The sequence below is a fragment of the Abramis brama genome (genome assembly GCF_963993115.1).
Source record: "Abramis brama genome assembly, chromosome: 1".
Classification (NCBI taxonomy): domain Eukaryota; kingdom Metazoa; phylum Chordata; class Actinopteri; order Cypriniformes; family Leuciscidae; genus Abramis; species Abramis brama.
This window is the reverse complement of record NC_139963.1, coordinates 77,088,070-77,103,810: the sequence shown is the minus strand read 5'-3', so window position 1 is coordinate 77,103,810 and position 15,741 is coordinate 77,088,070. Positions and strand designations below refer to the sequence as shown.

General features: G+C 37.8%; 3 protein-coding genes across 3 annotated transcripts in view; 2 read left to right on the top strand and 1 right to left on the bottom strand.

Moving 5' to 3' along the window:
* Positions 1–15,741, top strand: part of LOC311089569 (uncharacterized protein) — a 406,125-nt gene that overhangs the window by 174,834 nt on the left and 215,550 nt on the right. The gene's annotated exons all lie outside the window — the stretch shown is intronic.
* On the bottom strand, positions 411–5,904 carry LOC311097859 (uncharacterized protein; the record flags this gene model as incomplete). The annotated part of the gene is made up of 3 exons (XM_084137811.1): positions 411–2,937; positions 3,625–3,726; positions 5,650–5,904. The coding sequence occupies 3 exons, from the start codon at positions 5,902–5,904 to the stop codon at positions 805–807; spliced, it is 2,490 nt and encodes an 829-aa protein (XP_083993937.1). The 3' UTR covers positions 411–804.
* LOC311097850 (uncharacterized protein) lies at positions 6,180–13,926 on the top strand. The gene is made up of 10 exons (XM_084137801.1): positions 6,180–6,388; positions 8,410–8,537; positions 8,826–9,233; positions 9,317–9,402; positions 11,191–11,327; positions 11,798–11,857; positions 12,189–12,424; positions 12,544–12,691; positions 12,906–13,015; positions 13,465–13,926. Exons 1-10 carry the CDS (start codon positions 6,349–6,351, stop codon positions 13,774–13,776), a joined length of 1,665 nt encoding a protein of 554 aa, XP_083993927.1. The 5' UTR covers positions 6,180–6,348; the 3' UTR covers positions 13,777–13,926.

Genomic DNA, 15,741 nt, shown 5'->3' with positions numbered 1-15,741 from the left:
ACAAGCTTTTTTGACATGTCATAAGGTTTTTAAGCTGCTGTGTTATTTGTTAAAGATGAATCATCTTGTTTCAAGAAATAGACTTGACTTGAATTGAGACAACAAATCTGCTTTATTGAAAACTGCATGGTCAACATGCCCAACTCACAACAACTCACAATGCAGAGTACAGTGTGGCTATTTTTCTTACATTTGCATCAAACCATGTCCATGTGATATGACAGTGGCAAAAGCTGGAATTATGTTTCCTTCTCTGTTCTGTTGCACTCTGGACATACTGCAAGTAAAAATTAGTAAAAATTAAAGTAAATATTAATGCTGTCATCAATTGTTTGTAGTGCTTAAAAAATACATTGCGCCCAAATACCCACTGTAACGTACGGACAGAGGCAGTCGGATCCATGTGCAGCACTTTATTTCAGCTCAAACACAAGCAGATATAAACTCAGGCATACGGTTAAACAAGGGGCAAACCAGTAACTCGTAGTGAAAACAGGCTTAGGTCGAGGCAGGCAGCACAGGTTCATGAACAGTCCAGAAAGCAGGCAAGGGTCAAGAGTCCAGAGAAACACAGAATACTAAAACAGGGAACAAAGCTCAGAGATGTACGCTTACAGTGTAACAAGACTTCGCAAAGGACACAAAGGAAAACCAAGGCTTAAATCAGAGAAGCTAACAAGCATAAACTAAAACAGGTGAAAGACATAAAGCATAATCAGTCCAGGTAAAGCCATAAGATGAAATGATAAATAGAGAAGGAGTGCACTCCAGCCGCTGATTGTCACACCCACACTCAATACATACTCAAGAATTATGTTTAATGATGTCTGTGAGATCATACTTCAGTGAAATGTACTTGCTATTATTAAAGTTTACATAGTGGTATGGTGTATAATCAACAAGCTTTTCAGCATCCATGAAAATATTGGCTTGAGCTAGATCGGGAACTTCTACCTCATAAGCTAAATAATGATCATTCCACCCAACTGTAGAGAGAGGTTGGCATTCAAAACAATACACTGACGCATTTAAAATATAAATGTTTTTTACAAGTGAAAACTCTGGAGTATCATTGATGACATTAGAAATAACCAAAGATTTTCCACATGTATGCTTATTACCATGTTGCGTAATCCACTTTACAGAAACTATATGTTCCACGTGCTCTATTCCTAAGAAGTCTTTAATCTTTCCTTCTACATAATGAACATTTTTCACCTCAGAGGCTGGGCCCATGTCAACTTCACTTGAACAAATTGGATGTTTCTCAAGCACATTCTGACTACATTCATAAAGTTGGTTGTGCTTCACAAGAGACTTACAGATATTTTTAAAACTACTTTTCAAAGCCCACTGCTTAAAAAAGCAATGCTTTGACTCAAAGCGCATACACATATGCCTCACTGTAGGACCAAGTGCCTTAATTTGAGAAGGAAGATGCAGCAAGTAATGCTGTTTAGGTATAATATTTGCATCTGGAAACAGTTGTTTGAAATGTTTTAAATGGTGCTCTATTAAAAGCTTAAGCCTTGAAAGAGTTGAGAGAGCAATAATAGGTGAAAAAAGAATTTTGACTATCTCTAACAACTTAAGTAGCATTTGTGTGTAATCATTTTCTCCAAGTTTGTCAATGAGAAATGGCAGGATCTTTAACAAAACCAGCATCTGCCCAGCTGACTGTTTCAATTTATTGTCATTTGATGATAGTGTATTGACAGATATGGGGCAAGGCTTATCCCTTGCATCCACAGGAGAATAAGGGAAGCAAATAATTGCACTGTTGAACGCGTCCAAGTCCATATGCCCTGAAAGCACAAGATGCTTTAAAACACATTTGATTTCATATGGGGCAACGCCTTCGAGAATGACATGCATGATGTCCTGTGGGGTTTGATTGATTATATCAAAGTGAGGAAATTCTGTTAATTTGCTTCTCCTGTTTATGCCATATGTCATTTTAAGATTGTCTTTCAGAAAGTCAGTATTTGCCTTTTCAATGTCATTGCATTGCCTGTTATGACTTGCCATAGTCCTCTTAACAAACAAATCTTCATTAAATTGCTCCTGCATGTCTTCAAAGTTGCATTCGCAGTGCCTGCATTTACTGTAGGCAAATCCCACTCCTATCTTAAATCCAGCCACTTCATGCTGAGCTAGAGTGTCTCCGCACACAGACATAAGTGCCCCATAGATTGTCCTCTCACCATTTGCAGTGACAACCTGGACACCATCATACAGCTCAGTTAAGTCACGGTTAATCCTCTCAAATATCTCATCAATACCACAATGGGAAAGATCTTTTGATTTTACCATGGCAAGCAGACGAATGGCAGCAAGTCTTGATCGGTATTTAGGGTTGATGTTACCTAAGGTGTAATAAATCAATAACAATTTGTTTTTGTTTGCCCGAGATCCAAGAGGATTGCATAGCTCAATTTCATCTGTATATAAAATCAACTGCAATGCTGTGGGAAATTTCAAAAACAGTGGGTGCGACTTAAAAATGTCTCCATCAATGAAATCATGAAAAAATCCATCCTTGCATGTCTGTGGCCTGTTGTCAATCATTGCAATTATTCTTGGATGTGATAGCAGCTGCTCCAAACTTTTCACCAACGGTATATAATGAAAAAAATGGTCCTTAATAGTAAGAACTCTGGAGTCTCCATTTTTCACATAACATACTGTTTGTTTTGCGACAAGAATCTCTGGTTCAACTGGTACTAACAGTTCTTTGATGGTCTTATCCTGCAAATGGGTGGAAGCAATTTGACAGAAAGGGTCAACAAACTGGTCAAATATCCCCATTGCATCACTCTTTAGTTGATCCAGGTCTCCAGAATGTCTCTCAATCATGTCGCTCATTTGCTGTTTTAGGTGCTCCAATAATGCGGCCTGATATTGCTGGACTCCACTCACCATTTGGTTAACAGCTCTCTGCGGAGTAGAAAACAAACAAACAAAAAAATATACATTATAAAATGCAGTCAACATGGAAACTCAGACACTTTTTTTTTTTAAGTAACCCTTTAATTACATACTGTATTGTTAGTGACATGCAATGATCAAAATAGGCTATTTACAGCAAAACTATCATGAAATAATATTGGCTTCTGCAGCTTTAAGACCTTGTTTACACTTGGTCTTAAAATGCATTTTGAGCAATAGGATAAGGTGGACAGTGCTAAATAAAAGTGTAAGTGCTGGGTTTATTATGTAGTCTTCATTCTTAGCTCATGCTCAACAAATGTAGTGGATGGGCAGATTTTGTAAGCAATATATAGCGGGGAAGTGAGAGCCGATCACAAATGTTCACTGAGGCCGTACAAAAAACAACTGCAGTACAATGAAGTACAACTGCAGTAAAACTGCAGTTCAAAGCAGTATAATTAAACACAGCCATAGATTTGCAGTATAATAACAGTACAACTGCAGTACATTAAAGTTCAACAGCAGTAAAACTACAGTACCTGTTAGTAAAGCTGCAGTAAAATGAAGTACAACTGTAGTTTTGTAATATAATGAAGTACTGGAATGCATGTATAAACCTACCACTCATTCTACATTACTGCAGCTGTGGTTACAATAGGCTACTACTGGTCAGCAAGTAAAAGCATAAATTACCTGTGTCAGTCGATGGGCTTCTCTGGCTTGAAGAAGAAATCCAGTTGCATGTTTAGAAAGACCAACGTCCATACGACCCTCTCCATCTTCTTGGAATCCACTCTGAAAGAAATTAACAACAAACCTATTGAAACAGGGAAAATATTGTCATTTGTAGGTAGCACTACCAGACAATCTGACAACTACCTGGGTAAGCTAGCTAGCTAGATTTCTTCTTATAAAAAGGTACAAGATGGGTGTATTTTTACTGATTGGTGTATTTATTTATATATTTTTATTATTAGAGTATGTAAAATAACAACAATAAAAACAAAACAGTACTACAAAAAACAATGACTTTGACAGCATCAGAAAAAAAATCAGAAATCAGAAAAAAAATCTGTCCTTCATGAGTGTTAAGATTGACACATATACTAAACTGTATCCCTTCACCTGCTCTCTTACCAAAAATGAAAATTCTGTCAGTAATTACTCACCCTCATGTTGTTCCAACCGCGTAAGACCTTCGTTCATCTTCGGAACACAAATTAAAATATTTTTGATGAAATCTGAGCCTTGTCTCACTCCTCCATAGGCTTCTAGGTGGCCCAAACTTGCTGGCCCAGAAAAGTTATTAAAGAGATTGTTAATATAGTCCAAGTGACTACAGTGGCTCAATCTATCAAGATATCAAGCGACGAGAATACTTTTTGTGCGCAAAAACAAACAAAAATAACGACTTTATTCCACTATTCATTTCCTTCTCTCTGGACGTCTTTTTTTATTTATTTATTTTTTTTTTTTTATTAAATGCCATTCACATACAAATGATAGATTTTAACAAAAAAGATATAAACAATATTCCAATTTCAACATTACAACAAAAAATAAATAAATAAAATATAGTACAAATTATAATAAATTACACAATTAAAGAAAAAGAAATAAATAAAAGACAAAAAGAAAAAAAAGTATGAGATTGTCAAATAAATAACCTAAAAGCTTCACACAAAGACCTAGTACGTTTCGCTTTGCTGTTTTTCAACCCAAGTAGTAACTCAATATAACTCTTCATTTCTATCCGAAACAACAGAAAATTGGGTTTTTCTTTAGCCCATTTTCGCTTATGAATATGGTATTTACCCATTATCATACAGAGATTAATAATGAATGCCACATCTGGTGACAGTCTTTGTCCATTAAAATAAAAAAAAACATCTTTTTCAGAAAAACAAACTTTCATCCCTAAACATTTATAAAGAAAACATTCCAAATCTACCCAAAACATTCTGCTGTAAATGCAACTAAAAAATAAATGGACAGCACTTTCCTCCTCAGTGCCACAGAAATCACATTCAACATCTACATCAGCTCGAAACCGAAGAAAAAGAGTTTTAACTGGGTACACCAGATGAAGTATCTTAAAGTGTACTTCTCTCACCTTATTTGTTATGCAATATTTTTTTGGCAACAGCCATGCATATTTCCAGTCAATGCACTCAACTTTAGAAAGCCAGTATGTTTTAGAAGGTCTCTCTGGACGTCTAGTTGGTTCTCACTTAATGTTTTTGCGCAGTTTTTCCCTGTGTTACACGTCACCACGCAGGCCGACGCTGGTCATGTGTGTGATGCGTGTGACGTACAACACAGACGCGCTGCGCAAAAACACTACGAGGCCCAGAGAGAAGGAAATGAATACTGGAATAAAGTCGTTATTTTTGTTTGTTTTTGCGCACAAAGTATTCTCGTCGCTTGATATACTTAAGATTGAGCCACTGGAGTCACTTGGACTATATTAACGATCTCTTTAATAACTTTTCTGGGCCAGCAAGTTCGGGCCACCTAACTTAGCAGCCTATGGAGGAGTGAGACAACGCTCAGATTTCATCAAAAAATATCTTAATTTGTGTTCAGAAGATGAACGAAGGTCTTACGCGGTTGGAACAACATGAGGATGAGTAATTACTGACAGAATTTTCATTTTTGGGTGAACTAACCCTTGAACTTGTATTGTTACGTTAAATTTTAGTTTGTGTAATGACTTACCGCTGGAATGACGATGCTTGAAACCTCCGCTTCAGCCACAGGGATTGAATTAGTTTGGTCGGTTGGGCCTGTCCTTTCACCTGCTCCAGGTAAAACGTGGCGAGTCGGTCCTTCCTCCTCCGTCGCTTCAACTTGAAGAAGATGATGCGCGTGTGTTCGCTTCACGTGATAGTAGAAAGAGTTATACACCCTGTACTCACTCGGACAGCCATCAATCCCGCACACGACGCGAAAGTCAGGGCTGCGACTGTGCATGGTGTTAATGTGACTCAAAAGTTGTTTCAGAGTCAGTGCCACAAATATGTAGCATATGAAGCAACGCCAAATCATGTTGAAAGCAAAGACAAGCAAGAGGCAAGAGGACGGTAAAACAACTGGTCAAAGGTCGCAAGACTGCCGTAAAAACTCGTTACTATGGTTACACCCGCCAGCCACCTGCTGCAAATGAGAATGTGGGCGTAAACTAATCATACTGGAAAATAACGGACCGATTTGAACTTGGATTGAGTCTTCAGTCTTGACGTGTTTCATTGCAAGTAAGTTGTATTCAGTGCTCATTCTTTGTAGTTCACATTGCACACCATTTGAATGTTGTCGACGTTTAAATGTGTTTTCAATGTTTATTGTGTATCGTTGCAGCCGAACAGAGACAGCGAGGCGGGCTAACGTTAAGTTAGCGGAGCTAAAAGCTATTGCGACATGGAAGAATTGGATGATGTCGCAGTGTCGATTTTAAGGGGTAATGTATGCAAATGTTATTATTTATCATACGTACAAATGCTGATGAGCTGTTGGATAATGTTTTATATTGTATCAAAGTGAATTTTCCCCTCCCGTTTCTCGCGCAATTTTGTTCCCGCTAAATTCATAAACTAGTCAACTGTTAATTTAAATTAATAAACTAATTATATAAAACTATTGTCAATGCACTACAAATAAACTGGTTATATGCCTTTACTTTATTAATACAACTTATTTAAAAAATACAAGGCATGAGACATTTATTTTCATTTGGTGGTTAACGTTACAGCCTGAGACATGCACAATAATAAAAAAAAAATTGCCTTATGCATTTTTGTTTTGCTTTTCCCTCCATTTTACCGAACTCGTACAGAACCGTGATGTCTGAACTGAGGTAATGTTAACTTGTGAACCGAACCGTGACTCCTGTGTACCGTTCCACCCCTACTAGCTTCCTAATTTGAATGAAGTGTCAATTTTGAATGGCGCTTTTCCATTACCAGTAAGTTACCAGCTCGACTCGGCTCGGCTCGCTTTTCGCTCCGTTTTCCATTGCAGATAGTACCTCCACAATACATAGTTCCCACATGACGTCACAACATACGGGCATTTGCCGACCCGGCGCCATTTCTGAGGGCAAAACTTTAGAAGAACAAGCTGAAACGAGTTAATTTCGTGATAAAAAGTGAAAATGGTAATCTCCTGCTGGGTCAATGGATGTTCAAATCGTGCCGGAGGTTCAGTTAAATTTGGATTTTACAGTATACCCGTCATTAGACTTCATGAATGTGACAAGACGAAGCTTTTGTCAGAACAACGATGGAGGTTATGGCTGGCGAGGATAAACAGGAAAGAAACTCCCTCAAAACACGCAATAATTTGTTGTTTTTTATTGCGAGTGTACACAAATATAAGTTAACACTTTGCAGTTTGAATGATGTCCTGTACAAAATGACGAGGTATTAAAAACATACAAAAACAACATTGTTTCCACTGTTCGATCGCGCCCGCGACTCTCTCTCACTCACACACACACACTTCAGCCTTGCAATCTCAGATTATGTCCCTAAAGAACCCTTCTTATACGGTCTATGTAAAGAACCCGCTTATAAAGTAGTTCCGCATTAACTGTTACATTAATTTGCACGCGATTAACGTTATATTTATTTTCATACCGTGTAAATTATATACATATTCATGCACATATTTTCAGGCTCGGAATTGCTTACATGTTAAAACTCCTAGCCAATACCAGATAATGGTAACGTTACACATGGATAATACTGTATCTGAGCCAAAGCAGTAAAATCAGTGCTCAGTTTTTAGCGCATACGGATCAACACCATTTATGACTGAAATTTTCGCATTGTACCTCTCTCTGTCTTGTGTTAATAGAGTGTCTTTATAATCTCTGTCACTTTGTCTCTTCATGCTTTTCGTAACATTATAAATAGGAAGAAATCTTCGAAATTTGCTTGTAAAACCTTGTAAACACAGCAGCTTATGCCCTCAAAGATGGCGTCTCCGGGGAGGTCACGTGACATTACTTGGCCTGTGGGAACTATGTATAGTAACGTTACCTGGTCGTGATAGCGATGCCGCAGGAAACTGCAGAGACCGCGACACACCCCCGCTACCCACACACACAGGACAAAGGAGGAAATCGAGTGTATGCTGTTTTTCGATGTTTTTGTTTTTTCTGTTTTTTATTCAGGATACTCCGTCTGGCGCGTGCAATGATGACGCAGTGAATAGTGCATTCTTTAATCTAATCAGCAGTCTGCCGTGTTTTCACGTCACATTTTAGTATTGCCTCAGCCCGGTTAGAACCTCGCCGGAAGTGGTACAAAAAAAAGTACCTGGAAGCGGGTACAGGTACAACTTTTACACAGTGGAAAACCAAACGGAGCCGAGGCGAGCTGGTACTGTGTAGTGGAAAAGCGCCATAATAGTCTCATGCTGTTTGATTTCTAGGGCACTGTTTCATCTTGCTATGTTTGTCTTTCAATGTTTTCATAGCTGCAAACATCACAGAGACAATGATGAGCACTCTGTCTCGTGAAGACTTGCGAGATCTTTTCCCAGGCCCAGAGAACTTTATACGGAGAAAAGCGGTCTGGCGTGCCTGTCATGGTGCCCCAGAGGAGGTCAGTTTTAAGTGGTTTAAACTAACCACCTATTTAAGTTGGCAGCAGCACATTGAGCTAACAGCACAGTGTTTTTGGAACAGACATGGTAGTCTACATGTGTGCTCAATTCAGTTTAGATTAATTAATAGGTGTTCAGTTAGTTGATGTTATCGATTTCACACACCTAAAATGGAACATCGCTTATTTTTACGTGTGCAAAGCTGTCAATGCTACACTGCATTTTGTGTTGACATGAAAAACAAAAATGTTGCTTTTTACATTAGTTCATTATCTTTTATTTTACAGGAGTCTGGCCAAGAACACTCAAAATTATCGGGCAGTTCCTCCTTTAATGCTTCACCCATGCGACAGACATCCACTCCTGTGAAAGCAAGTCCTGCAAAGTACACAACCCCTGAAAAGGTTGTGAAGTTATCCTTTCCAGAATATGTATTGCACACCGACACAGAACTTGAGCAAGTCCGACAACAGTACTTTGAGTTGTCGAAGAGAGGCGAACAGCGCGACTGCCAGATGTCAAAGGAGCTCAGATGCCGGCTCATTCGAAACACCATGACCAGTATGATTGCGATCCTGAGGGCAAAGGGGGATGGAGAATCACACAGATACCCATCAAAGCCAGAAATCACAGCAATGGCAAAGAGAATAGTACTGTACTACCCCATGCTGCAGGACCAAGGCCTCCATACATGGGTAAGTGAAATGCACCCAGTTTGATGACGTCTCATGTTCGACATTTTTAGCGATTTGAAAAATTGATTAAATGTCTTGTGCAGTTCACTGTGTACAGACAGCTTTACAAAAGATTGCAAAATGTGAGATCCCCCCAAAAAACAACTCCAGATGGGAGACATTCAAAGAGGTGAGCTGTAACTAATGATTATTTTCATCAAAGATTCATCTGTTAATCATTTTCAAGATTAATTGATTAGTTGTCTGGTCAATATAAAGTACAAGGTGATGTCCTCAATAGGGTTGGGAATCGTAAGAAATTTTCCGGTTCCGATTCCGGTTCCGGTTCCCATTCAATAAAAAATATTAAAACAACTAATAAAAAAAATAGTAGTAAGGGAAAAATCCACAATCCTTTTTGTGTTTATTTCTTATACTTGTCAAATGAGTTTAACAGACTGGTAATATCAACAAATTCAACATATTATTAAGAAATTTTTGCAAAAAAATATTATTTTTTCTGAAGGAAAATAAAAATGTCTGCATTCTCTAGAATAATTTGGGACCTCTCCTAGCTTATTGCATCTTCAGCAGTGGAGCATACCTCTCAGAAGGGGTAGAATATGCTTGAACACCCATGTAAGATGTGTGTAGAACAGATTATTTTTAAAATCGTTTTGAATGATTGATTCATAAAGACTTGTTTCATTACTGGATAAATCAGTGCTCTAGCGGTTAATAAACAGAACGGCATGCATCTTGCGGAAGAACATTTTAGCCAGAGCTACTTCTCTCTATTTATGTCTATGACGAGTCACGCAGGCACTGTACTCCTCCGCAGCGGCTGCGATCCGCCAGTCCGAGTATAAACGCTTATTGCAGGCTTAACGTAGTAATTCAGGATAAGACAAAAACACGGTTTGAAAAAAAAAAAAAGGCATTCATGATGCACTCGCTCATTGTATACATTTTGTAAATTCTGAACACAAAGAAGTTACGGACTGCGTCTTTATGAATGTTTTGAAGCATCAGATGTAATCGATACACTCGTTATCTGAAGGCAGCGACTTTCAAAAGGTGATTTACTCTATTTTGGTTGCTACCGTAGACATCAGTGTTTATACTCTAATTATAAACTTTTATCTCCGTACTTCAGTGATCATTTGAATATTTGTAATATAAATATTGATACTGTGTGATTGTAAAGCTGTTTCATATTGACAACTGGTTTCTCTGGGTAAACGACAGCGCAAACAGATTTGAATGTTCAGGGGTGAGTTTTTTGTAATTTAGGAATAAGATCGCGTGGGTGTTTGAATCGAGATCTTTTAAAGATTAACTTAATCGTGCAGCTCTACTGTCTTTAATTTTCTCTCTCTCTCTCTCTCTCTGCGTTGATATCTGACGCAAAACGTATTTGAGTAGCGCGAGGGCTTTTCAGTGCATTCATTACTATTTTAATATGAGGTGAGACGTTGCTATTAAAGGATAGGCTTCCAGCACTTCGCCCACCAGAACCGTTTTCGGAACCGAAACTTAGGAATTACGCACGGTTCCGGTATTTCAAAAACACTACCGGTTCTGGACAAGAACCGGTTCTCGGTTCCCAACCCTAGTCTCTCAAAAGTCTTGTTTAATCCATAACCCAAAGCTGATAATTTCACTGTCATAGAGGACTAAAGAAGCTAGAAAATATTCACATTTGAGAAGCTTAAATCATATTTGGACAAAAAAAAAAATTACTCAAAATGATCAGTCATGTCAATGTCCTGTCCTAGGTGATCTGTCTCTAGTGTCTCCTCACTTCCCGGTTTTAATGAGTGCTGTTAGTGTTTTACTACAAAGTAATTGCTTTGGATGTGTGTGGGGATATTGCTTTTTATTATGAAGCACTTTGTTACACTTTGTTTGTATGAAAAGTGCAATACAAATAAAGTCAGATGGATTAACTAATTGATTAACTGACTAATCTTTGCAGCTCTACAAAGAGGCGCTGTCTTGAGCAGTCAACAGACACGGATGAAATGGGTTCAAGTGAGTCAACAATCATTCTAGATCGGTCCACAGAAGGAAGTGGCAGCCCAGGCTCAGACGGTAAAGAAAGTGAGTTAGAAGGTGAGTTTCAACTTTGCATTTACATATTTGCCCTTGTGAGGTATTTATATTTTAGATAAACTAATAAACCCACTTTATTGGTCAAGATGACAGTCCTGACATGACAGAAGTAAAAGGCTTTAAAATTCACTTTAGAGAATAGGTATCTGCACAACATTTGTACTGTTTTATTATAAATTTATTAACATTATTGTAGAAATTAAGTTTTAACAGAAATCTGGTATCAATAAAAAGCTGGTATTATATCATTTTGAACAGTTGTGTACAGCAGCACCTTTTAGTATCAGTCTACTGTGCAACATTACTTTCTATAACCTCTCCAGCATAGCAAATAATGTTATGCATTTAAAACCCATATGTCTCATTAGTGGCATTTTGCTCTTTTTAATTGTATGTAATTTTTGGTTCCAAAAATACCGAAATGATCCTTAAAGAACTTGTCAGAAATATGTGTGTGTTATGTTTTGAAGGAAAAAGAAGATCCCAAAGCCTACCTGAAGAAGCACCCTCTACCCTGTCCAGTCCTGATGGTGAGTTCGTCCAACTGCCTCATGTGTGTAGTGGGGGTGTACTTGTGTGCCTACATGCAATTGTTTGTGATTGCATGACCATATGAGTTTCGAGCAAATAGTTCTCATGCATTATTATGCAAAAAAATAATAATAATAATTTATGGCATTTAAATGGTTAAAATTCCAAAAATAAATAGGCATTTGGTAGTTAGGATCAGGGCTGATATTTGTTAAAAGATTTCATTCCATTAAAACATTTAATATTAATGTATGATTTTTATGGCAGTTTTGAAATATTTTTTTCATGCAACAACATGAGGAATATTAATTATGTATTTTTGTGTCTTAGCTAACAAGTCTGCAGATGTTGACAGTTCAGACACCAGTCAAGCAACCTTGGCCAAGCATTACAAGACCCTACATTCTTTGTATAAAAGAAAAAATCCAAATCACCAGGATGTCTCTCATCTCTTGGATTTGGAATTTGTAGCCAGGAGAGCATTCATTGATTCAAATACCGTTCGCGAGGAGAACAGACACGAGAAGGTTCTAGAAGCATATCCTTGTTTCAAGGACGTTGGACATGTAAGTCATTATTGACTGCATGATTAAAACCATGGTATCACACACAATGTTTAAAATACCAGTTTCCTCTTAAATTATATTATTCAAATGTCTCTATTGGTATATTTTATATTTCATAGGTGATGGAGGAGCTTAAACGCATTCTGGATGCCGATAATACCAACTTCATCAATGAACTAAAGGGAAGATGGCATGACTTCTGCCAGAAGGTGCAGTTTTTCGGTGTGTGGAAAAAGGTGTTGAAACCCCCAATGGGAATGGACAAAGGTAGGTAATGCTGTTTTGGTGTTATTAGTGAATAGGGTTTAGGGTGGACCTTCAGGCATGTTGTCAAGTACATGAGCTAGTGTTTTGTTGTCCTTTTTCGTCTATGATGGCTATCCCATTATTTGCTGATTTCTTTATTTTTCAAGCATTGTGTCTGTTGTATACCTTTTATCAGATTTGACCTTGTGTAAGTAATGAATCACTTCCTGTACAGCTGAACAGGCTCTTGAAATCTTACGTGTGCTGCCATCACTGTTCCCCTCCACCTCTGCTCCTCCAAAGAGGGTACGAGATGCGAGTGAGGCTCTGGTGCATGTCCTCGAGGTGAGCCGTGTAAAATGATGTACGATCGTTTTGACTGCCGTATCGGAAAAAAATATAACTGAAGGTGCTGCCCTTGACGACTCCCAATGCATTTCCTATTCACGTACTGCATGTTCTAAGCCTTCAAAGACACCTAAACATTTGTTTTTAAAAAGAGGATTTTCACTGTGTAGATTTCTTGGCTGTCACAGTATGTAAAAAAATGGGTGCATTACATGGTAGCAGGTTTAATCACCCTAATGATAACCAAGCAAGACTAGCCATAGCCTTGTTTTTTACTTCTTTTGTAGACGTGTGTAAACAGTAAATGCATTGGGGATAGTTAAAAACAGCACTTTCAGATGGAGCTTTCTCAGTAACTTTGTGTTTGTAAACAACCCTCTACCCTAGGTTCCAAATGACCAAAATGCATTATCCTGACAGAAGGATGTTTGTGTTATCTGTTACAGGAAGGAGAAGATCCCAATTCCTACTTGAAGAAACGCCCTCTCTCCTGCCCAGTCCTGATTGTCGGTCCTTCCAACTTCCTCCTAGCGGTAGGAGATGTGGCAATAACCACCTTTCCAAAAGACAAGCTTACGGAGAGTGCTTTATACCTTATGGCCTACTATTATAGCCTACACCTGACTTATCCAAAGTGTGTAGCCACTCTGCTTTCAGTCATACAGACGGAGGTCCTCTTAGACACAATGCATGAGAGAGATCTCACATCGTCTTACAAGAAGAGCATGGCCGAGTGGAAAGCTTTTATTGGCCAATAAAACCAGTGGTCAGATATGATGTTAGGATAGCACTTCCTCTCTCCCTCCAAAGGTATGACAGTTCAATGTTCTATTGATTCTTGGTTGGAATTTGTCTAAGTTAGCCCAGTGTTAATTTGGGGTGCACGACAATATTAGCCAACATTCCGTTATATTGTGTGTGTGTTGTTTGCACACTTCAGTGCAGATTCTGCTTAGTTTTAAGGTTATTTTAACTTTTCAGTAAATATTGAGTTTAAATAACTAATTGTCTCTTCAGCAGATGCAGTCACTAATTTAGTATGGTACATCCTTAAAGGATAATTTTGGTGAAAAATGAACCTGGGGTAATTAACACATGGTTACCGAGTCGATCGTTCCCTGCGATGCGTTTTCATGAAAATCGAATGTATAGAGTTTAATCTCTAAAAACAGATTAGCTCATAGCAGTAGTATATGGGGCACATAACACTAGTATATGGGGCACAGAGTAAGTAAAAATAAATCGCTAGTTAATACCACTAACAAGGCTCAAAATAGCCTCACACTAACAGGGTAACATAATGAGGGTCCCTACATGCAAACCGAAGCATTGAGAACTTTGTAAGTGTACAGACAGTTTAATAAGAAGATACTTTATAAAGACAGTACATTACGCGTTTACAGAGATGATCCATCTTGGAAAAACGAACGCCGTGTCTTGATTAACCGAGACTGTTTTCCAAGATGGCTTCTGCATGTAAACGCGTAATGTACTGTCTTTATAAAGTATCTTCTTATTAAACTGTCTGTACACTTACAAAGTTCTCAATGCTTCGGTTTGCATGTAGGGACCCTCATTATGTTACCCTGTTAGTGTGAGGCTATTTTGAGCCTTGTTAGTGGTATTAACTAGCGATTTATTTTTACTTACTCTGTGCCCCATATACTAGTGTTATGTGCCCCATATACTAGTGTTATGAGCTAATCTGTTTTTAGAGATAAAACTCTATACATTCGATTTTCATGAAAACGCATCTCAGGGAACAATCGACTCGGTAACCATGTGTTAATTACCCCAGGTTCATTTTTCACCAAAATTATCCTTTAAGGATGATGTTACAAGGGTTAATGTTGTATTGAGGAACTAATTGTTCATGTAAGCTCAGAACCCTTAATTTGAATGTTACAATATTAAGCATTTGTATTAAGAATGAATGTCACAGGTGGAGCAGTTTTAGTGTCTCTGTGCTGAGTGCCTGTGCAAAGCACAGATTTTGTACGTGTATCGGCACATTTGTCGGATGTTTGGACCTGACCTTAACTGACATATTTGGCATATTCTATGTTTTCATATATCTGTTTCATAAATACTGTGAGCCAAAATGTTGAAAAAATTAAGCTGTTTCCCTTATATGCTGTTTAAATAAAGTTGGTTTAATGCAAGTTTATTTTTCACTTTTTCTGTCTTGTAAACCGTAGTTAATGTCTTGAATCTAGTAGGTAAAATGTCTTGAATCTAGAACAGTATTACTTTTGTTGAGCTTACAATAAGGTAAATACACTTGAGATGATGTCAGGATGGTAAATTATGGCTTATTATGGCAAAAGGGCACTGCCTAATACGAGTCAGGAATGCTAACTTCAAGACATTTTGTCTCAAAATGCCAGTTACCAATCTTATTTCAAGTCAGTGGTGACTTAAATCTAGAACAGTGTAACAATTATAGAACTAAAAATTAGTTAAAATACACTTGAAACAAACGGGATGACAAAAAAATAAAATGCTACTTTTGAGGGGAAAATACTATTTTTGAGCATGACAAGCTTATTATGAGACACAAAAACATCACAATACTAGTAAAATATAGCTAAAAATGAGTTTTCCCAGCTAATTTCAAGATCACTCATATCTTGTAAGGCTTAAATATAATGTCTTATTTCAAGAAATCTTACCAAGAGAATTTTCACTTGTTCCATTGGCAGATTTTTTTGCTTATTACAAGC